Raw genomic sequence first — 24,508 nt, 5'->3', positions numbered from 1 at the left:
GGCACCAAGTCGTAGGAACTTAGATTGCAGTTGGTCAGGTCCACATTGGCTGCTTAGTTTTAATTCGAGGAGCGCTTGTGTAATCTCCTCTTCGGATACTGGGACAAATTGAAAATTATGGGCAGTGTTGGGAGGGGGTGGGGCTATAGGGGTACTCAAAGAATGAGATTAATGTTTGTGGTTTGTGTTGCGTTTCGCTAATAAGTTAGTGGCACACCCCACAAAGTAATCATTGAATGCATTTGCAATGTCAATGGGATTTGTCAGGGTAATATCCCCCTTAGTTATATTACTTGGTTGTTGATGGTTAGAAGGCTGGAATATATTGTTGATAACCTTCCAGAAGTTAGCTGGGTTTGATGTATTCTGGAGGAGATTGTCAGAGTAATATTGTGCTTTTGCATGCCTTGTTTGCCTTGTGCACATGTTCCGCATGCATCTGTAGGGACTGAGATCCTTGGTAGTGCCAGTTACTTTGTAGCTTTTCTACAAGGCATCCCTGAACTGGTAGAGTGCTATAAGGTCAGGTGTAACCCACGGAGGGTGGGCCCCCCGTACTCTACATACCATACACCCCCGCCTCACCATACACCCCCGCTTCACCCTACCATACACCCTCACACCCCCCTGCCTCACCCACCACCACCATACACTCTCACCCCACCATACACCCTCACCCCCCCCCCCCCATGACTTGGGCTTCAGTCTCCTGATCCTTCTAGATTGTAAGCTCCATGCAGCAGGGAATTCCTTCCTATGATGTCAGTTTGTCTTAACATATATGCAAGTATATATATATATATATATATATATACAGTGTTCGACAAACCTATACATTTGCTCGCCCCGGGCGAGTGGATTTAACCCCCGGGCGAGTAAATATTGGCCCAAGCAGCACACGTTTGGTACTAGGTGGCGAGTAGATTTTTTTGTGTGGCGAGTAGATTTTTTGATGATTTGTCAACCACTGTGTATATATATATATATATATATATATATATATATATATATATATATATATATATATATATATATATATATATATATATATATAAAAACTCAGTATGGTAAACCCCATCCTCATTGCTTCATTGCATAGCCAGTTAACCAACCCCACACTGATGAGACCCATTAAGGTCGAAACAGTCTGTCTGTGGGTGGGTTTGCTGGCTATGCATCTTAACCCTGGCTGTGCTCAAAGCTGTGACCATGCAGCAAGCTTAAGCCTATAGGGAACCATGTTAAAAATGGTTTTGAAGCAAAAAGTGACACTGTGTGCTCATTTGCATGTCATTTCCCAGAATCCCTTGCTGCAGTGGAAGTGCTGTGTGCTGGGTGATAATGGTGAAAGGCGGGGGTGCAGACCTGCCTAAGACATGCAAATGAGCATACAGTTATATTTCCATTTGATATATATATATATATATTTATATAGTGCCATCCATGTATATTGCACAGTAATCACTAATACACGCAACATAATATAACACACAGTGGGAATAAACGCTTCAGGAAAAGAAGTCCCTGCCCCGAAGAGCTTACAATCTATATGTACTGTTGTCATATAATGTTATTGCCCTTCCACTTTGTACTGCGCTACGAAATATTTTTGAACCACCCAAATAAAAGAGGATAATAATAACCCTTCTCTTCTTCACACCTCTGGCCATATGCAGCGAATATGAGCTGTAGGGCAGAAACCCCTCAACACAGGGTGCAGATTTGGTGTCTGGCACTTCTCATGGTGAACCCCAAAATGCACATAAGATGTTAATTATCCAATGGATTAGCGTTTGTCCCCCTCAGGAGACGAATCTCGGGGGGGGGGGGGGGGGTCTGTGTGCCAAGTGCCAGCTTCTCCATCCCCGTTACAAAGACACGAGGCAGGGAGATGCTCACGAACATACAAACTGTTAGCATGAAGCCCCATGTACATGTACAAAAGAGATATGCACCAAAATAACACTTATTTCAGCGCAGGCTAATTACAGGTGGACCAGAGTTTCAACCCGCATTCCTTCTTACTAAATACCGCAATCAAACCGTACGCCTTTCAGGCAGCTGGATAATTCCATTCTGGACCAGTCCCAAAAGACGTTGCAAAACCCAGTGTAATACTTTTTCCTCCCCTTCTCCTCCACCAGCCAGTTCCTTCACATCAAGAGGTCAGAGGTGTGCACACAGCTTTGAGCAGTCAGATTTATGAGCGCCAAGAGGAAATACCCCAATCTGAACTTTTTTTCCCCTCCCTTTAACCCTTTATAGCAAATGCACAAATCTTATGACCCTGCCACCCATTCACCCCCCCCTCCCCCCCCGTCTCCATCCCAGGCCAAGCGAGGGCATAAACAGCAGGCCTTGGCCCTCATCAAAAAAGATCCTTTCCGGTTTCAGGAAAGACCACGTTTTCAGCCCGAGAGATAGCGACAGAGACAGAAAAATAACAAAAAAAACAACCCAAGAAGAAAAACCAGGAGCCAAAGCAAACGACCTTGCACGTATCCTTGAAGTCGTTTACTGTTCAAGAAAACAGGAAGAGAATGATGATATGAACGCTCTGGGGACAGATAGATGGGGGCTTGTGGAATGCACCTCCCTACTGGAAGACACATTCTTTCCAGTCTCTTGGGGGTTGGAGTGACGCAGGAGACCACTGAAGCACAGCCACGGGAGATGGGGCGGGCAGGACGAGTGCCGGAGGAATGAGCGCCTTAAGATTAGTGCGTGTTGGGTCATTTTGTTTTCTTCGTCCGTGATGGTTTAGGGCAGGGGGTGGCCAACTCCAGTCCTCGAGGGCCGCCAACAGGGCAGGTTTTAAGGATATCCCTGCTTCAGGACAGGTGGCTCAGTCAAAGACTGAGCCATCTGTGCTGAAGAAGGACCGATTGAGCCACCTGTGCTGAAGCAGGGATATCCTTAAAACCTGACCTATTGGTGGCCCTCGGGGACTGGCGTTGGCCGCCGCTGGTTAAGGGCGTTTAGGAGAAGGCTTGAGAATAAGGCAAATATTGTTTCCGCTTTCATGTTTTATTTCAGGTTGTTTAGCGCATCGCAAACTTGTTTGAAGACATCGTCTACACTTCCCTCTGCGTGGATCTGCGGGGGAGAAGAAAGGAGTCCCATTACCCTCCTTGCTGTCAGAACGGCTCACAACACTTTGCCATTAACGCGCGGCGTGGCACGGCGTGGCCCACATGTCCCTCTGCTTACCCGCTATGAAGCCTCTGTCCCATTCTGATCTTTAACGCCTTTCCATATTTAGCCTATCGCAGGCCCTGAGATTCCTACACTGTATTAGCCTCCACTACAGGGCCGCCAACAGGGGGGGTCTGCCGGGGTTGGTGTCCCGGGCCCGCACAGCGCTGCAGATTTCCCCCGACCTCTGGCCAGGCCCTGCTGTCGGTCCCCGGCTCTCAGGTGCGTATAAGCCTCTTCCTTTCTCTGCCCTACGCCACCGAGCTTCCACTGCCGTCACGCGACGGGGCTCTCTGACGTCAGCGCGCCGGAAGTCAGCTTGACCCAGCTTCCAGCACGCTGTGTGTTGACGTCACATAGGTGTGTGTGTGTGTGTATATATATATATATAAAACTGAAAGTTTGGTTGTGTGTCGGTTTGTGAGGATGCTCATTGGTGTTACGGCGGCTCACGCTGTGATTGGCCTGCAGGGTGGGGGTGACGTCAGAAACACAAATATCCACGCCCTCACAGCCTCCTCACACCGCCTGAGAGCCACACGCCGCATCCTGAGCCACACCGCACTTCACCTCTAGCCGCCCCACACCCTCCACCGTCCCGAGTCCCACCCCCAGGCTCCCAACGTGGGACGGAGGGGAAGCACCAACACCGCTTCCCCAGCGCACACCTCCTGCCAATCTCTCCCTCTCCCGCCGCTTCCCCCCCGGTCCCAATGTGGGATGGAGGGGAAGCGCCAACACCACTTCCCCCGCGGGCGCCTCCTGCCCCAGCCCGCCAGTGTCGCCACCCCCCCCCCACCCGCCAACTTCCCGCGCGCACCTCCACTGAGCCCACCCCCAGCCAGCTGCCGCGGGGATATCAGGGACAGGGGGGGGGGAAGCGTCTGACGGCAGGAAGCAGCACCCACCCGGTCAAGGTAAGTTACCCACCCCACCCAGTCACTGTCATCACCCCACCCAGTCACTGCCTCCCACCCACCCAGTTACTGCCTCCCAAAAGTCACTGCCTCCCACCCACCCAGTCACTGCCTCCAAAGTCACTGCCTCCCTCCCACCCCACCACCCAGTCACTGCCTCCCGACCACCCCCCCACCCAGTCACTGCCTAAGTCACTGCCTCCCTCTCACCCAGTCACTGCCTCCCTAGTCACTGCCTCCCACCCACCCAGTCACTGCAAATGTCACTGCCTCCCTCCCACCCACCCAGTCACTGCAAATGTCACTGCCTCCCTCCCACCCACCCAGTCACTGCAAATGTCACTGCCTCCCTCCCACCCACCCAGTCACTACCTCCCTCCCACCCACCCAGTCACTGCAAATGTCACTGCCTCCCTCCCACCCACCCAGTCACTACCTCCCTCCCACCCACCCAGTCACTGCCTCCCAAGTCACTGCCCCCACTCTGAAGGGGGGAAATCACTACCCTACTGCCGCCCCCCCAGTGAGCCACCGCCGCTGAGCTCTGAAGGGGCGTGGGGAGGATTACAACCCTCACGCCCTCCCCAGTGAGCCACCGCCTAGCTGTGAAGGGGGGATCCCAACCCGCCGCCCCCCCAGTGACCCGCTGCTGCAGAGCTCTGAAGGGGGGGGGGGCAAATTGGACATGTGAAGGGGGTGGGGGGGTAGACTAGCCCGCGAGCAAGGGGGCGGGGATCGGACATGTTAACGCGGGGGGGGAGGGGAGGAACGCAGAGAGCAGGGAAAATTAAATGTATGTATATATACAGTGGTTGACAAATCACCAAAAAATCTACTCGCCACACAAAAAAATCTACTCGCCACCTAGTACCAAACGTGTGCTGCTTGGGCCAATATTTACTCGCCCGGGGGTTAAATCCACTCGCCCGGGGCGAGCAAATGTATAGGTTTGTCGAACACTGTATATACATACACACATACACACATACACACATACACACATACACACATACACACATACACACATACACACATACACACATACACACATACACACATACACACATACACACATACACACATACACACATACACACATACACACATACACACATACACACATACACACATACACACATACACACATATACACACATACACACATACACACATACACACATACATACACACATACATACACACATACACACACACATACACACATACACACATACATACACACATACATACACACATACATACACACATACATACACACATACATACACACATACATACACACATACATACACACATACATACATATATACATATATACATATATACATACACACACACACACACACACACACACACACACACACACACACACACACACACACACACACACACACACACACACACACACACACACACACACACACACACACTGTGCTCATTTGCATGTAAATTCCCAGAATCCCTTGCTGCAGTGGGAGCACTGGGCCGGTCGCGTGACTGCCAAAAGCCAATGGCAGTCCATGACGTGTCACGCTGGCCCCGCCCCCGTCCAGCACACAAGCGCGCACGCTGACACTCATGCAGGGACACGAAAAAGCTCCTGCTTGAGCAGGAGAGCATGAGCGTCAGCGCTGTGAATGTCACCATGTCCGAGGCCTAAGACATGTGAAGGTGCCCACGAGGGATATTCTTTATGATTGGCTATAAAATAATAATAATTATCTGCTAACAGTGGAGGGTTTTTGTTGCCTTTTTCACCCACCATAACTTAAAATGTAATGTTATTCATAAATACATAGAGAGCGAGTGTTGTACATGTGTGTTTAAAGCTGCAGTTCAGTCTATTTTTTTTTTTTTTTAATTAATTTTTTTACTTCAATAGTTTCATGTGTGCAATCTCTAATTACCCAAAGAACTGTATAGCTGCCGGTCAATGCGTTCTCCATGTATTGATCGGCGAAATTTGGTGACATCATTAGAGAAGGGATATGTTTTTCTTCTGCTTCTGTCACTCAGTGCAAGCTCATGAATATTCATGAGCACTCCTGCATTGACATGTGCTAGAGGGAGGGCAGGGCTCACAAAGGGGTGTGCCAGGGCTTGTGACAGGACATGAAGGGGCAGTGCCTTAGCAAATGGCTGTTAAAATAGAATACAAGAAAATTGGTCTTTCAAAGTTGTTTTTTTAAAAACAGAAAATGCTAAAAGTATTTTTTCTTACTACAGAACTGATTTATTAAAAAAACCCACATGCAGGATATTGACTGAACGGCAGCTTTAAATGATCAAATGAGCACACAGTAATATTTCCATTTGCTAAATGATCATGATATTCTGGCGACACCTAGTGGCTGACAGATAAAGTGCACTGCCCATTATTCATAGATAAAGCAGAGGGAATTGTTGGATGGACAGACGGACGGACGGACGGACGGACGGACGGACGGACGGACGGACGGACGGACAGACAGATGGACACAAAGCCATTCGGAAGAGATCTGTTGGGGAAGATCTCTCTCCCTGATAAGGAAAAGGATGGCTCCAGAAAGTGTGTTGGATGCCTTATGATTTAGGGGTTACCTGCATGAACCCTTCTACATATACAAAATAAAACATGTTTCTTGGTTAGGAAAAACCTCACGAAGGCATGGCTGATGCAGCCACCGCTGGGGTGGAATCCTGGCAGCACATTACAGGTGCTCTGACTGCATGGATTAATGAATTATTCGTTTTTATTACCCACATGAGGGGATCAAATACTGGGGCAGGGACATAGTGATTTTCTGGCAGTTAGTCCGGCATTTCCCCATTTTCCCCAGCGTCCCCCATGATCTTCCCATCGTTCCCCATTTTCCCCAGCGTCCCCCCCATGATCTTCCCATCGTTCCCCATTTTCCCCAGCGTCCCCCATGATCTTCGCATCGTTCCCCATTTTCCCCAGCGTCCCCCATGATCTTCCCATCGTTCCCCATTTTCCCCAGCGTCCCCCCATGATCTTCCCATCGTTCCCCATTTTCCCCAGCGTCCCCCATGATCTTCCCATCGTTCCCCATTTTCCCCAGCGTCCCCCCATGATCTTCCCATCATTCCCCATTTTCCCCATCGTCCCCCATGATCTTCCCATCGTTCCCCATTTTCCCCAGCGTCCCCCATGATCTTCCCATCGTTCCCCATTTTCCCCAGCGTCCCCCCATGATCTTCCCATCGTTCCCCATTTTCCCCAGCGTCCCCCCCATGATCTTCCCATCGTTCCCCATTTTCCCCAGCGTCCCCCCCATGATCTTCCCATCGTTCCCCATTTTCCCCAGCGTCCCCCCATGATCTTCCCATCGTTCCCCATTTTCCCCAGCGTCCCCCCGATGTACCAAGGTTTACGGAAACTTGCTAAGCTGTTAATGCACCTTACAGCACTTTCAAGTAAATAGGGTGTCTTCTACTAACTGCTTAGCACCACTTAGTAAATATTCCCCTGCATATTGAGATTATTACTGCTGCCTATAAGGGCACAAGATCAGGCCTTTTGTGCCAATAATGCAAGGACTTCAATATCTCAGGGGCGGGAGCAGCCTCGCACCCTTGTCTAGCCTCTGGTGGGTTAGGATTTTGGAGGACGGCCGTACCTTTCGTACAATACCTCTTCCCTCATACATAGCGATAACGGGCTCTGTGGCTTTGTAATAGGTCTGCAGGCGGTTTTTGATGGTTGCCTCGTTGTCATCTGCCCGCCCGCTGGTCTCACCACGCTTCAGTAACCGTTTCACCATCGTTTCCGATCCGGCGTCGATGTACAGGAGCAGTGATGGAGCAGCAATCTGTAACGAGAGATGGGAGAGGGGCTGTGGGGTCAGGGCTGCAAAAGGGGCCGACAGTAGACATCCTTGAGCAGAATGCAAGAGACGGGCAGGTGTATAGTGCGATATTAGGGTGAGATGTAAGGAGGGGCAGAGGGGTGTATAGTGCGATATTAGGGTGAGATGTAAGGAGAAGCAGAGGAGGGAATAGTGAGATATTAGGGTGAGATGTAAGGAGGGGCAGAGGAGGGTATAGTGAGATATTAGGGTGAGATGTAACGAGGGGGAGAGGAGGGTATAGTGAGATATTAGGGTGAGATGTAAGGAGGGGCAGAGGAGGGTATAGTGAGATATTAGGGTGAGATGTAAGGAGGGGGGTATAGTGAGATATTAGTGTGATAAGTAAGGAGGGGGAGAGGAGGGTATAGTGAGATATTAGGGTGAGATGTAAGGAGGGGGAGAGGAGGGTATAGTGAGATATTGGTGAGATGTAAGGAGGGGCAGAGGAGGAGATAGTGAGATATTAGGGTGAGATGTAAGGATGGGAGAGGAGGGAATAGTGAGATATTAGGGTGAGACGTAAGGAGGGGCAGAGGAGGGTATAGTGATATATTAGGGTGAGATGTAAGGAGGGGCAGAGGAGGGTATAGTGATATATTAGGGTGAGATGTAAGGAGGGGCAGAGGGGTGTATTGTGAGATATTAGGGTGAGACGTAAGGAGGGGCAGAGGAGGGTATAGTGATATATTAGGGTGAGATGTAAGGAGGGGCAGATGAGGGTATTGTGATATATTAGGGTGAGATGTAAGGAGGGGCAGAGGGGTGTATAGTGAGATATTAGGGTGAGATGTAAGGAGGGGCAGAGGAGGGTAGTGAGATATTAGGGTGAGATGTAAGGAGGGGGAGAGGAGTGTATAGTGAGATATGGGGAGAGGAGTGTATAGTGAGATATAAGGAGGGGCAGAGGAATGTATAGTGAGATATTAGGGTGAGATATAAGGAGGGGAAGAGGAGTGTATAGTGAGATATTAGGGTGAGATGTAAGGAGGAGGAGAGGAGGGTATAGTGAGATATGAGGGTGAGATGTAAGGAGGGGCAGAGGAGGGTATAGTGAGATATTAGGGTGAGGTGTAAGGAGGAGGAGAGGAGGGTATAGTGAGATATGAGGGTGAGATGTAAGGAGGGGCAGAGGAGGGTATAGTGAGATATTAGGGTGAGGTGTAAGATGGGGCAGAGGAGGGTATAGTGAGATATTAGGGTAAGATGTGAGGATGGGAGAGGGGTGTATAGTGAGATATTGGGGTGAGATGAGAGGAGGGTATAGTGAGATATTAGGGTGAGATGTAAGGAGGGGCAGAGGAGGACATAGGGAGATATTAGGGTGAGATGTAAGGAGGGGCAGAGGAGGGTATAGTGAGATATTAGGGTGAGATGTAAGGAGGGGCAGAGGAGTGTATAGTGAGATATAAGGGTGAGATATAAGGAGGGGCAGAGAAGGGTATAGTGAGATATTAGGGGGGAGAGTAGTGTATTGCTTTAGATGAGATAAGGAGTATACAGGACTGAATGGGAAGCCAGGAGAGGGATTCCTGCAGGAGAGACGCTGAGACAGATTTAGGAGAGAGAGGGATTCTAGCAGCAGCGTGGTAGCATATGGATTTTGTGGTTATGTGGGAGAGATGGGATACACACACAGCTCGGGGCGAGTGGATTTGGGAGCTGGCGGGGCGGCCTCCTCTTCCCTCGCAGATTAGATCGCTAACACATGCAGCGGGATTGTAGGTAGACACCAGGCAAGGCCGGGCTGGCAAGGGGGGGAAATTGCCCCCCCGGACTGGTCCTATTTGGAGGAATGTGGGCCGCTCTCTGCTTTGCAGCAACTGCGGCCAGCACGGCAGCAGGAGCGGATAGAGGTGTGTGTGTGTGTGTGTGTGTGTGTGTGTGATGGTGTGTAAAAAAAAGTGACAAAAACCCTCCACAGTAAAGCATAAAGCAAATGGAAATATAACTGTGTGCACATTTGCATGTCTTAGACAGGTCTGCAACCCCGCCTTTCACCATTATCACTCAGTGCATCCACTGCAGCAAGGGATTCTGGGAAATAACATGGTCCCATATACATATATACACACACACAAATCTCTACAGTCAGTATTGGTCCCCGAAGGCAGTGTCGGGGTTAATCCTTTGCAGGCCTGCATTGTTACACTTTAGCATCTAACATGTTGCATTCTAAAGGTCAGAGTTCGCCCTGCCTTAATTCTACAGACTGCCTAACGGGTCACATGGTTATGGTGCGACTATTCTGCAACATGTATTCTGCCCAGCAACCGCGGGTGGGTTATATCCCTTACCAAGGTTATAAAAGTAACATACATGTGCTTAGACCCCAGACCAGGGGAGGATCCCAACGTCGTCAGCGAAGACCCCATTTAACATCAAAGAAGGATCCCTAAACACCCAGGGTGGCTGGAAGGTCCCCACCCTATCCTTGCTTGTAAGTGGGATACCGTTATTGTTTGCCAGTGCTAGGGTACGTTCCGGTGTTAGGAAGGGACCCGCGGGAACCTGCATCGCGTAAACCTACTCAAAGGCAGGGTTCTGAAAGAGGAAATCCAGAGGGGGTCCAATAGGAGCTCCAGTGGGTAACCCCCTTATCTGTCGTCAGCAGGGCAAAAGGCTCTCCTGGAGAGTGAGCCATTGCCAATCTCATAGCAAGAGGGAACTGGGTTACAAGAGTTCAAAAGTGCTGGAAACCTGTCCTGTTTCACAAGAGAGTGTCTGCCCCCCCTTCAAGAATGTATATGCATATAAGGAAGTGAATCCGTGTTCAATAAACCACGGTAAAAAGTTCCCGGCACCCTCTTGACTCCACCGCACTCCTCATACAAAGCCAGCTACCCTGAGATGCATCTGAAAACCTGTCCTGTTGATGACAACCAGGTAAACCACTGAGCAACTACACCTTTTATTCAGGCACCAACCCTGTTTTAAAGTGACAGAGACTGTTTAAATATCCCTCCTTTTCACTGTACACCCTATCCTTCATGCTGGGGGGGGGGGGGGTGGGTGGGGGGGAGAGGGTCAGGGGTGTTACACACACACACATATATATATTTATATTGAAAGTACCCGGCATTACTTGGGAATTCTAAGAAACTAACCTCATCCTTCCCCTCCTCCTCCTCTCACACCCCCCCACCCCCCGACCCCTTCTCTCTCTCCCCCCCTCCATCCCTTTCCTTTAATACCTTATGATGTCCCCAATTCTTCCCGCCTCTCTGTTCTCCAGCATTATTACCTTCTCCTCACGTGCCAACGGACTTCCTCTTTCTTTGTCCTCTTTCTGTGTAAGCTTTAAAGCTGCTCTCCTTATCTGCCACCAGGCTATGTGCATTACGATGTCACCAGTATGACGTCGTGCCAGATACATTCTGTAGCATACCCAGGTACAAACACCCAGTGGCTGACGTGCTGAGAGAAAGTGTAATAACTCATAGAATGTACTTATTGTATCCAAACATGAACAAAACCTGGCACCTTGATATCTTGAACCAACAGGCAAAATGTGGTTACGATATCTTAAGAGGCGTCCAAATGTACAGCGAGCAGACAAACAGCTTTCCAACATATAGTAGTAGATCATGGAACAGCCTCCCAGCACAGGTGGTAGGGGGTAATACAGTAAGGGAACGTAAAAAATGCTTGGGACAGACATACGGCTAAATCGGAACTATAAAAGGTGGCTAAGTATCAAATGGGGTCTGACACTTTACAGCAGATAGGAAAATGGGCAGACACGGGGGGGTCAAGTGTCGTCAATTCTATATATCCATGTTTCGGACAATCTCCTAGTAACGAGTATTTACAGCCCGCAACAATGCTTCTTTTCTGCAGCAGCAGCAGCGAAGCCCCCAGAATTCTGCATTGCACCCCAAAAACGCACAAATAACACAGATTTATAGAAAGGAAGAACAAGAGAGAGATGTCAGATCGCACGTCCCTCACCTTCTTCTCAAACTCGGTCCCCTGCTTGACCTCGCGAGGGTATCCGTCGATGAGAAATCCCTTGGAGGAGTCTGCCTTTGCAATCATAGCGTCTCTCAACATGTCCAGCACGGTGTCCTGGGAAAGGGGGGCGCAGAAACATCGTCACTTCTTTCCAACGCGGTGGTTTTCGCATTTTTATTAGTGTGTTCATTTTCAGAGGAAGGCGATGTTCATATAGCAATACGTAAAGCCGGAAGTGGCCAGCTCCGGTCCTCAACAAGTCAGGTTTTAAGGATATCCCTGCTTCAGTACAGTGTACGGATATCCCTGCTTCTGTTCTGAAGCAAGGATATCCCCAATACCTGGCCTGTTGGTGGCCCTTGGGGACCGGAGTTGGCCACTCATGCTATAAGCAATATAAGCGCAATCTGTCCCTGCCCTGCAGAATAATAGTTACACTGTGGAATTCATTGCCTGTGGAGACTGTGATGGCAGATTCAATAGATATGTTGAAGTAAAGGTTGGACATCTCGTTAGAAAGGATATTTATGCATCACTAAATTATTTGAATTGAATAAAAAAGATCGTAATCTTTTTCCCAAACTTGAAAATCCAGGTTAGATCTTTGTATTATTCTATGCTATTACCAACCACCCCCGATCTGTCCTCTCCCACTAACACTAGAATATTCTCTTCTCCTCCAGCAACCATCCCCCAAATATAATCATGCTAGTGTCCATCTGTTGACTTCCATCACTTTATTATTGCCGAAAAGTGATGAGCGATTGTGAGATAAGATGGTAGGTAACATGTAATAGACACCAGTGTAGGTGGAGGACAGGGCCAGATATTTCCATCCTTCAAGAGTCTCCAATGAGGGCCCATGGATGGGACTTACCAATGGAACCAACTCTCCTTTCTCCATGATGGCAGACAGAGTCTTCCCCCGGTCTGATCCAGAGGTCACCTCTGCCCTCAGTAGGTCTCCGGTAGATAGGTGGGTATAGCCATATTTCTCCACAATCCTTTCGCACTGTGTCCCCTTCCCAGAGCCTGGTCCTCCTAAGAGAACCCCAATACAATGAAGTTAGATACCTGGATTATCTCCAAGGCTGCAGAGCCATCAAATGAATAATGAGTAATTGGTTTTGTCCCCCAAATTTTTTTTTCGTGTTTTGGTTTTGTCAGAACCGAATTGGTTTTGGATTTGCAAAAAAAATGATGGAATAAAAATATTATGTGGAAAAAAAATTGGTGGAACTTTTTCGTTAAAGTTGGTCATTTATTTTGTTCGTAAACTGAAAAGTTTGCAGCGTTTATTAAAAGGAGAATGAGCCGTTCTTGGGTTTGGGCTCGAAATTTCACGCCGAAGTACGAGGCGAACGTTCGAATGAGCATTAAAAGTTCAAATTTCTAACCCGCCCAACCTTAGAAATAATGAACATAATTAGAAATGAACACGAACAAGGAAAGGAGAGAATACATGAATGCAAATAAAAACTGGATTTAAGATAAATAAAGGTTCGAATCTTCTAGGAACATGGAGTAAAATTGTAGTTTAGTAGAAATTCTTTATTTTATTTAGACTTTTAAATATTTCTTTCTTTTTTTTTTAAATCTTTTACAGGGATCCATAAAGTTTCAATAATGGTTGATTTATTGGATTCAAAGATGATCAGAAGAAAAGATATGTGGCCTATCTTGTTGGTCCAAATCATTGTATAATATTTACAATATGGCAATTTCCTAACACGGCTTGTAGAGAGCTCTGTGTGTTGGCACCAGATTGATAGCAGCAGCTTGAGAGGGAATGTTTGTTTCTCAAACGGGACTTGAAGAGCCAAAAGGTTATTTCAGCTTCTTCCTCAGTTACAGGTCTCTGTTACCTCTCACATGTATATGTTACTTTGTAGCACACAGCTTCTCTTTGCAAAATAAGCTCTATACAATGCTGGCACTTACCCACCACGAAGATGATTTTGCAGTTCTTTAGTTTTTCTGAGGAAAGAAAAGAAGAGGGAGTTTATCTAAACCACAAAGAGCAGATACAAACCCTCCCTAAAATGTGGGAGAATCCAACCCATCAGGATAAAGGATTTGGGATAAACATCCTGCAGAGTTCCAACTCAAAACCTGCAGAGACAAATACCAAGCACTGCATCTAGGAGACCCTAGCAACACAAACCCGGAAATCGGCATCTAAAAGGGGTGGAAGTCTCAAAGCCCACAAAACCAGGAGACCCATATCACAGAGAACCAGGAGACCCAAATCCCACAGAACCAGGAGACCCAAATCCCACAGAATCAGGAGGCCCAAATCAGAGAGAACCAGGAGACCCAAATCCCACAGAACCAGGAGACCCAAATCACAGAGAACCAGGAGACCCAAATCACAGAGAACCAGGAGACCCAAATCACAGAGAACCAGGAGACCCAAATCCCACAGAATCAGGGGGCCCAAATCAGAGAGAACCAGAAGACCCAACTTCCACAAAACCAGGAGACCGAAATTCCACAGACCTGGGAAACTAAAGAGCAAGAGACAAACGTCAGAGAACAAGAAACCAACCCCTGAAATCTCCAGGGGGGTGAGGGGGGGGGAGGGCAAAAGAAGCTAAGAATTCAGCAGGTGGGGCCAACGGTTATGTATCATTGAGAAGTGGGTATTTACTCCTAAGGAACATTTTAGTTGCCCCTGAGGAGTTGGTAGTAGCCATTGACAAGTGGGTATTTATTTACCCATAGTATTTACTTAAGTTAGTTACCTATGACTGATTTGTCGCTGGAACAGTTTGTCTCGTCGATGGTTGAGCAGCCAACCCCCATGTCTCAGTCTCTTCCAGCCGTCTCTGGTCACTTCCACGACTGTCTTGGGTTACTGTCTGTCTCTCCTGGCAATTCCTATCTTTTCCCCCGGGTTCACCAGTCTCGTGTCTCTTCTGATCCTAAACTCACCACTCTAAGCTGTTTGATCCTCTCCTGGCTTTCTCCAACACTATCTAGGCTGTATCTAATAACACTCTCTTTCTTGGCTTTTGATATTACTCGCTCTCGCTTTGGTAGTATTCACTCTCGCATGGCACTCTCTCTCACTGGCTGCCTCGGATTAATATGTACCCATGGCAGTTTCTTGGGTGTCCCTGTGGGAGGAGGGTGACAGTATGAGATGTCTCTGTTTCTGGGAGTTTCTCTCTGCCTTTCTGGGTGTCTCTGGCTGTCTCTTTTCCCTCCTCCTCCTCGGCCGGTCCTTGTGGTCAGTGGCACTCGGCCCGTTGCCATGGAGAGGGACGCTAACACTTCAGAGAAGCCTGTGAGCAGTAACCAAGGCCAACAGCAAACAATAACAACAGTGACACCGACACTAGAAACTGATCCTGTTACCCTACTGTCACAACTGCCCCGACACAATTGCCCCACAGACCCCACACACAACTACTCCATGACATAATTGCCCTCTGACACAACCACCTCTCCTGTTACAACGGTCTCCTAAAATAGGGGTACTCAACAACCCTCCCCCCCAACTGATCAGTTTTAAGGATGCCCCTGCTTCAGCACAGGTGGTGCAGTTTGTGACTGAGCCACCTGTGCGAAGGCAGGAATATCCTTAAAAACTGACCTGTTGGGGGGGGGGTCTTGAGGACTGGAGTTGAGCGCCCATGTCCTAACACACCTACCCCACTGAATGTAACTGCCCCATGACTATCCTGTAATGCCCCACACATAATACCCCCCCCCCCCCATGTTCATCACAAAGAAGGTTTATTGCTACTGTAGCTGGGGAGCAGAAGGGCGGCTTGTTTAGTGGAGATCAGCAATTTCCAAGCATGTGGTTAACGTGACCGATGGCTGTAGATGGAGCAGCTATAAATAGGGCCTGGTCAGTGCTGGGGAGGAGACCCTGGCTCGGCACTCGCTTCTAATTATGACTTTGGGAGTAGATCGCTCAGTAAATATGCAGAATGAACCAATGGAGAGCAGGAGTACTGGGGTTAGAAAATAGGGCAATTATAGGGAGAGACTTGTGTCTTTGAACTCAAATCAGTCACCCACTTCAGAGGACAGCACCTTATGATGGGGTCCCCATTTAGCCAGATACATGGCAGTTTCTGGGAAATAACTCAGTCATGTAAAAACCCGACTTCACCAGTTTTTATTGTTTGTTTAATAATGTAGGGTATATTTTGCTGAAGAGGCATGAAGCCCATATCAGCGAGGGGTTAACAGTCGTTGAGATGTAAGCTCCGAAGCCAACTCTGAATAGTAGAACGATGGATGTACCAGAATATGAAATGTTACCTGCAAGTGAGTTTCTGGGGAATTGAGGACCAAAAAAAAGGACATTTTTATGGAAACATCGTGATTGGTAAAAGTAGGACACCAGTGAAGTCTATGAGGACACGGACACTAAAGGTGAGTGACAGGACCTCCGACGAGTGAGTCTACTTCCCAATTAGTGTGTGAGACTGGAAGAGAGAGGCTGCCTTTCATTGAATGAGACCGCATTCTGCGGAGTGAGTTTACTCCCGAAATAATGTACGAGACCTAAGGAGTGGCACGGCCTTCCAATGAGTGGCACGACCTTCCAATGAGTGGCACGGCCTTCCAATGAGTGCCGTCCAATTAGTGAAAATCAGTGCCTTCCAATTAGTGAAAATCGGTGCCTTCGATTGAGTGACATTAGGAGGCATTGTCACTCATTGGAAGGCATAGTCACTCATTGGAAGGTATTGTCACTCATTGGAAGTTATTGTCACTTATTGGAAGGCAGTGTCACACTGTATTGTCACTCATTGGAAAGCAGTGCCACTCATTGGAAGGCAGTGTCACTCATTGGAAGGCAGTGTCACTCATTGGAAGGCAGTGTCACTCATTGGAAGGCAGTGTCACTCATTGGAAGGCAGTGTCACTCATTGGAAGGCAGTGTCACTCATTGGAAGGCAGTGAGTGACAATGCCTTCCAATGAGTGAGAATGAGAATCCCTTCCAATAAGTGACTGCCAAATGAGACTGCCTTCCAAAGACCCGAGATACCTTGCAGTAAGTGAAAATGGCTCCAAATGAGCATCAATGAATCTTCACCATGCACACTGCTGGGCTTTGGGACGAGGCACTTATGCAGGGCTGAGTTAGCATATGAAACAAGTCTTTCACATATTTTGACCGCCTAGGTGGAACTTCATCTTCAACCCCAATGTTACTTCTCTTCCCACTTAAATTGGTTGGAGAACTGACTGGGAGGTCATCACCTGCATGAGGGGTAACCCAAAATACCAACAGAGGCAGACAGTCAGAAGCAGGAAGCACAGGGAAGAGGAAGGGTCTTACCTGCCATTTCTGTGGGTTGCTGGGCGAAGAAGACTTCTATCTGCAGGTAGAGAACAAGGGCTAGGTCAGAATCGTCCATTAACATAATAGAGACCCGTTGGGTTTATGTGCACGGTTCTCCTACAATTGCATAGTGATATAAAGTTGCAGCGTACATGTAATGGTGCTGGGCTTATTTCAAAAGAAAATAAAACAAAATCATGTTAAACACAGCAATAACGTGTTTAAAAAAAAAACAACATTTTAAAGAACAAATATTACCAGTGTGGTGGTGTATGAATATACCGGAAGGAACCCCTCTCACCCCTTTTGTGCCATGGGGCGGTCAGCAAGCACATTGCTACTCTGGCACAGAAAGGGTTACAATGGTTCCTTGTTTTTCTTAAACACGTTTTGAGATTTGTGTGTTAACCTGGAAATCCTATTTCTTGTACCCCCTTTAAATTGTCCCGGAAAAGGGGTGCTCGCAGACAGAGATGGTTCTTCCATTAGGTAGAGTACAGTAGGTGTCCACCCAGGGCCCTGCAGCTAGATCCAAGCACCAACACCAATGCTTCTGGCTGAATCTATGGGTTTCCTGGTCCCTAAGGACACATGGAACACCTCTTGGATACAACACAGACTCCGTCCACCTCCATGCACCCCTTTCTTGTACGGCACCCACGGGTGGAACCTTATGGTCAGTGGGAGGCCATGTAAGCATCAGCTCTAACATGGGTCACCCTCCTACAAAAAGCTGCAAAACATTGGGGGGTCGGCCCCGTCAAAACTTTTGCAAAACCTAGAGCCCCCTCTGCTTTCAGATTGCGAAGGAACAGTCATTGATGGCAGGTAATTTGAGCCTTTGACGTGTGCTCCTTATTTTTGGGGGGGATTTACTTGACTCCCCGTAAACCTCCCGTACCTCTTCTGTGCCTCGTGCTGCTGGAGCCGAGCCGGTCATGGTTACTCTCAGCGCCTGCCTTGTGCATTGTCTGGGTTTTGTCGCCCGGGGCAGACTTGGATATGTCATGTATACCTCAATATAAAGTTATCCAATTTCCTCCCCAGTGCTCAGGGGTAAGAGAGAGAAAGCTGTGAAATTCATTAAAAAGGTAAGTGTAACCCTTTCAGCACCAGGCAGGACCTTTTTCTCTGCTGCTCTTTAACCCTTGCCTCACCAGATGGACATGCATGGGTGATTCACACTGCCTGCAGGGCTTGCGATGCATGGATGGGAATAGCCTCTCTGACCAGCAAGAACACTGCTGCTCGGAACTATCTCCTGGCAGAGCCCATCCTGCAATACTGTATGTCCCAGGCCCTAGAAGCGAAGGTGCTGAAGGAACGACGTATCTTTACTATAACAGGGACCTCTCTATACAGAACTCCACGGACAGCTCCTCTTCTCCTGGCAACTGATCTCCGCAAGCAAACACACATTCACACGCATGCACTGACACAAGCACAGTCACAGAGACACACACTCACACAAGCACAGACACAGAGAGACACACACATTCACACGCATGCACTGACTCAAGCACAGTCACAGACACACACTCACACAAGCACACAAGCACAGTCACAGAGACACACACACATTCACACACAAGCACAGACACAGAGAGACACACACATTCACACGCATGCACTGACACAAGCACAGTCACAGAGACACACACACACACACACAAGCACAGACACAGACAGACACACACATTCACACGCATACACTGACTCAAGCAGTCACAGAGACACACACATGCACAAACACACACTCACACAAGCAGACACAGAGAGATACACACATTCACACGCATGCACTGACTCAAGCACAGTCACAGAGACACACACATGCACAAACACACACTCACACAAGCACAGACATAGAGAGACACACACATTCACACGCATGTACCGACACAAGCAGTCGCAGAGAGACACACACATTCACACGCATGCACCGACACAAGCACAGTCACAGAGACACACACACATTCACACACAAGCACAGACACAGAGAGACACACACATTCACACGCATGCACTGACACAAGCAGTCGCAGAGAGACACACACATTCACACGCATGCACCGACACAAGCACAGTCACAATGACACACACATTCACACGCATGCACTGACACACAGACACTCACATTCACATGCATGCACAGACACAGAGACACTCACAATAACACGCATGCACAGACACACCCACACTGTGACACACATTCACACGCGTGTACTGACACACACAGACATGCAAACAAGCACATGCACAAACACACAGGCAGCACAAATACATTCACAGACATGCATACATACATATAGGCAGACACAAATACACAGGCAACACAAATGCACATTCACAAACATGCACAAATAGGCAGATACAAATACACAGGTAACACACAGATCAGACACACGTGAGAAGCGTGTTCACCTCTCACTGCACCTCCTCCCGCGCTAAGCTCATCCAATAGGTGAGAGGGAACAGCGAAAAGGGTCGCTGGCTGCCGGCTGTTACCACGGCAACAGCCACATATCAGGCGATAAACACGGCGTAGGAACAAATGGATCCAGCGAGGGGAGGTGGGTAACGAGATGGAGTGGGAGGAATTATTAACCCCTTCAATGCCAGCGGAGCATGCAATGCCTGGTATTGTAATGCACTGCATGGTCCCTCTGGCAGTGATGTGGTTAAAAAAAAAAAAGATACAAGCAAAAGAAAAGAAATCCCAAAGACCTCTGGACTGGCCCCAAAAACATTTTCTGCTTCCCCCCCAAATTCTGCAAACATTATAAAATTATCACTACTTTCATCAACGCAGAGAAAGTGATTACAGACGCACACGGTATATGTGAGAATAATTTCTTATCTGATGCAGAATGTTAGATTTTCATCTAACATCTAATCAAACTGCCCCCCCAACCCCCCCCCCCCCCAACTCCTCCCCCCAAGGTGCATGCTGGGGCAGAGATGCAGAATGTGATACATCTCATTATAATCTGTGCACCATGTAACTCCCCCCAACTCCTCCTACTAACTCTCCCCAAGGTGCAAGCTGGGGCAGAGACGCAGAATGTGATACATCTCATTATAATCTGTGCCCCATGTAACTCCCCCAACTCCTCCTACTGACTCTCCCCAAGGTGCAAGCTGGGACAGAGACGCAGAATGTGATACATCTCATTATAATCTGTGCACTATGTAACTCCCCCCAACTCCTCCTACTGACTCTCCCCAAGGTGCATGCTGGGACAGAGACGCAGAATGTGATACATCTCATTATAATCTGTGCACTATGTAACTCCCCCCAACTCCTCCTACTGACTCTCCCCAAGGTGCATGCTGGGACAGAGACGCAGAATGTGATACATCTCATTATAATCTGTGCCCCATGTAACTCCCCCCAACTCCTCCTACTGACTCTCCCCAAGGTGCAAACTGGGGCAGAGACGCAGAATGTGATACATCTCATTATAATCTGTGCACCATGTAACTCCCCCCAACTCCTCCTACTGACTCTCCCCAAGGTGCATGCTGGGACAGAGACGCAGAATGTGATACATCTCATTATAATCTGTGCACTATGTAACTCCCCCCAACTCCTCCTACTGACTCTCCCCAAGGTGCATGCTGGGACAGAGACGCAGAATGTGATACATCTCATTATAATCTGTGCCCCATGTAACTCCCCCCAACTCCTCCTACTGACTCTCCCCAAGGTGCAAGCTGGGGCAGAGACGCAGAATGTGATACATCTCATTATAATCTGTGCACCATGTAACTCCCCCCAACTCCTCCTACTGACTCTCCCCAAGGTGCATGCTGGGACAGAGACGCAGAATGTGATACATCTCATTATAATCTGTGCACCATGTAACTCCCCCCAACTCCTCCTACTGACTCTCCCCAAGGTGCATGCTGGGACAGAGACGCAGAATGTGATACATCTCATTATAATCTGTGCACCATGTAACTCCCCCCAACTCCTCCTACTGACCCTCCCCCAAGGTGCAAGCTGGGGCAGATGACTCAACGTTGGAGCAAAATGCTGCGATACCTGGGTGCAGGGTGAAAACGCCCTAGTTTTGCTCCACAATTACCTTAATACATAGAACCCCAGCGTATTTAACACGGTATTGTTGCCCTGACTGCTGCATTTAGCAGATTATTTAAGTGGGTAAATGATTGGGGACTTCCCATTTCAGACTCGCTTCCGGTAATTCCAGCGCCCGGAGGAGGACGCCGTGCTAAACTCCAACACTGCAAACTAGGAGTACGCAAGGGGCAGGTGACGGGGAGTCGGAAGCTTTACTGTATTTACGGACAGGTCACAATGAGATCGGGCAAACCCCATATTATAAAGGAGATATGTCAAATTCTCCACCTCTCTCTGCCGCCTCGTCCCCGCTCCTTACTACAGAAATACTCCTCCGGGTAAGAAGTGGCATCAACTGTGGGAAACTGACATACAATAGTAAAGAAACCTCAGCTAGGATATTCAGTGTACTGTGTATGTGTGTATGTATATTACACACATATACACACACTTGTGTGTCTTGATGTATACTTGTGGTCTCTAAATCAAAGAAATGTGTTAGAAAGACACAAACTGTCAGTATTAGTTTTTCGGGAGGGTCGTTGTTTTGTGTGTGTGTGTGTGTTGTTGTGTGTGTGTTGTGTAAATGGATCTTACCTCTCTGCCCTGCACTGGCTGCCTGTCTCTCTCCCTTGCTGCGAGCTGTTCCTGACAATACCGTCAGCCTCTAATGCTCCTTCTATCTATATTTAATGAGATGAAAGAATAAACTCCTCCGCCTCTCATTCCCATGGGAATCTCCCTGCGGCTGCGTCACGCGGCTGCGTCACGCTGCGCGCACAATACTTTGGGGCCTATTCTAGTAGCTGTGCTATTGTACATAAGCAGCGGGGGAAATGCGCCACCTCGCCGTATTCTGACGGATTTTCCGCTTGTGAAATATCACGCCAATAAACATACAGTAAACCACGCGCTGGGGGGGGGGGGATCACTTAGCACAGGCGCGCCACCATATTTTTCCGGGGGAAAAAACGGCACGAATGACGAGCAAGAAACTGAGACATTTGTGTACTTTTAAAAAAAAAAAAGTCAATGGGACACAATCCCAAAAACCAAGACGTCTGGTCACCCTAATATACGCTGAAGCAGTGGCTCAGGAGTCTGAAACCAAATCACATTGCCTCTGAAGCAGCGGAACCTGGTTCAGATTCCAGTCCCCGCTCCTTGTGACTTGGGCAATTCATTCTAGCTCCATTTGCCTTCCTGTGCCACCAAAATTAGATTGTAAGCTCTGCAGACCAGGGATTTATTTATTTATTATTGAGTTTCCATGGTTACGTAGACAGTACAGGGAAAAGGTAGAAAAAGGGGAATAAAAGTAATTAAATGAGGGAGTCCCTGCCCAACAAAGCTAGGACAGCTAATCTTGCCTCTATTGGGGCGATTTTGCCGACATTGAGGTGGCGAGATCAGGCGTGCGCGTATTTCCGACCGCGTTTGCATTGGGGACTATACGGTGGTGCTGGAATACCAGCAGATTGGCCGGGGCCGCACCGCACGCGTTTGCCGAGCTGGAAGGAAATCGCATGATGTAAGAAAGCCCCCGGCGCAGTTTGGACAGGGGAGAAGGGTGTCCACAATACAACGACCCGTATATCCCAGCGCAAGGGCTCTCCCCACGGGTGTGCACGTCCCAAAGAAGAAAAGGCCCCTGGGTATGCGTTAAAGCGGAGGTTCCCGGACTGTATTACACGTGCTCCCCTGCCAGATAATACTCGTTCAGTGAAAGATTAGTGAATAAATCTTATCGCCGACTCGCCAGACTATCGCTACCATAACTGTGTGACCGATCCCAGGCAGTATATAGTGTCCTGAGCTTGTGGGGACACACGCTTAATAATCCCCCAAACTGTGTGACCGACCCCAGGCAGTATATAGTGTCCTGAGCTTGTGGGGACACACGCTTAATAATCCCCCAAACTGTGTGACCGATCCCAGGCAGTATATAGTGTCCTGAGCTTGTGGGGGGACACGCTTAATAATCCCCCAAACTGTGTGACCGATCCCAGGCAGTATATAGTGTCCTGAGCTTGTGGGGGGACACGCTTAATAATCCCCCAAACTGTGTGACCGATCCCAGGCAGTATATAGTGTCCTGAGCGCGTGGGGGGACACACACGCTTAATAATCCCCCAAACTGTGGGACCGATCCCAGGCAGTATATAGTGTCCTGAGCTTGTGGGGGACACACATAATAATCCCCCAAACTGTGTGACAGATCCCAGGCAGTATATAGTGTCCTGAGCTTGTGGGACACACAGACATACACACACACAAACACGATAATCCCCCAAACTGTGTGACAGATCCCAGGCAGTATATAGTGTCCTGAGCTCGTGGGGGACACACATAATAATCCCCCAAACTGTGTGACCGACCCCAGGCAGTATATAGTGTCCTGAGCTTGTGGGGGACATGCGCTTAATAATCCCCCAAAATGTGGGACCGATCCCAGGCAGTATATAGTGTCCTGAGCTCGTGGGGGGAACACAAGCTTAATAATCCCCCAAACTGTGACCGATCCCAGGCAGTATATAGTGTCCTGAGCACGTGGGGGACACACACGCTTAATAATCCCCCAAACTGTGTGACCGATCCCAGGCAGTATATAGTGTCCTGAGCGCGTGGGGGGAACACACACATAATAATCCCCAAACTGTGTGACCGATCCCAGGCAGTATATAGTGTCCTGAGCACGTGGGGGGAACACACGCTTAATAATCCCCCAAACTGTGGGACCGATCCCAGGCAGTATAGTTGGAGTGGCCGGGACAGTCCCGTTTTTTTTTTGCCTTCTGTCCTGGTGTCTGAAATCTATGTAAAAGTTCCGCTGCGCTGATCACGCACGCGCGGTCGGATAGGCGCTGATCACGCACGCGCGGTCGGATAGGCACTGATCACGCACGCTCGCGTCGGATAGGCGCTGATCACGCACGCGCGGTCGGATAGGCGCCGATCACGCACGCTCGCGTCGGATAGGCGCTGAACACGCACGCGCGGTCGGATAGGCGCTGATCACGCACACGCAGTCGGATAGGCGCCGATCACGCATTCGCCACGGACACTTTCTGGTCGCGTGTGCACAATCGACGCTTGCGAAACATTTGTCCCGGGAAAAATATAGTCACCCCAAGTATAGTGTCCTGACCTCGTGGGGGGCAGACACTCTTAATAAG

The 24,508-nt window shown here is 48.7% G+C and overlaps 1 protein-coding gene across 5 annotated transcripts in view; it reads right to left on the bottom strand.

The window, feature by feature from the left end:
* Positions 1-2,488: 2,488 nt before the first annotated feature.
* Positions 2,489-24,508, bottom strand: part of AK1 (adenylate kinase 1) — a 39,567-nt gene continuing 17,547 nt past the window's right edge. For 4 of the 5 annotated variants that reach the window (XM_075578515.1, XM_075578517.1, XM_075578516.1 and 1 more), the window contains 6 exons: positions 17,243-17,282; positions 13,877-13,912; positions 12,813-12,976; positions 11,933-12,049; positions 7,754-7,945; positions 2,489-3,096 (listed from right to left, as the gene is read on the bottom strand). In XM_075578515.1, coding sequence (XP_075434630.1) covers positions 3,028-3,096; positions 7,754-7,945; positions 11,933-12,049; positions 12,813-12,976; positions 13,877-13,912; positions 17,243-17,282 — 618 coding nt within the window. In that variant the 3' untranslated portion in view covers positions 2,489-3,027. Of the gene's footprint in view, positions 3,097-7,753; positions 7,946-11,932; positions 12,050-12,812; positions 12,977-13,876; positions 13,913-14,679; positions 15,010-17,242; positions 17,283-24,508 lie in introns of those variants that run through there. The other variant, XM_075578518.1, reaches the window with a different exon arrangement.

Source organism: Ascaphus truei, chromosome 21, assembly GCF_040206685.1.
Source record: "Ascaphus truei isolate aAscTru1 chromosome 21, aAscTru1.hap1, whole genome shotgun sequence".
Taxonomy (NCBI): domain Eukaryota; kingdom Metazoa; phylum Chordata; class Amphibia; order Anura; family Ascaphidae; genus Ascaphus; species Ascaphus truei.
The sequence above is the reverse complement of the archived record's forward strand: the minus strand, read 5'-3'. Positions and strand labels throughout refer to the sequence as shown.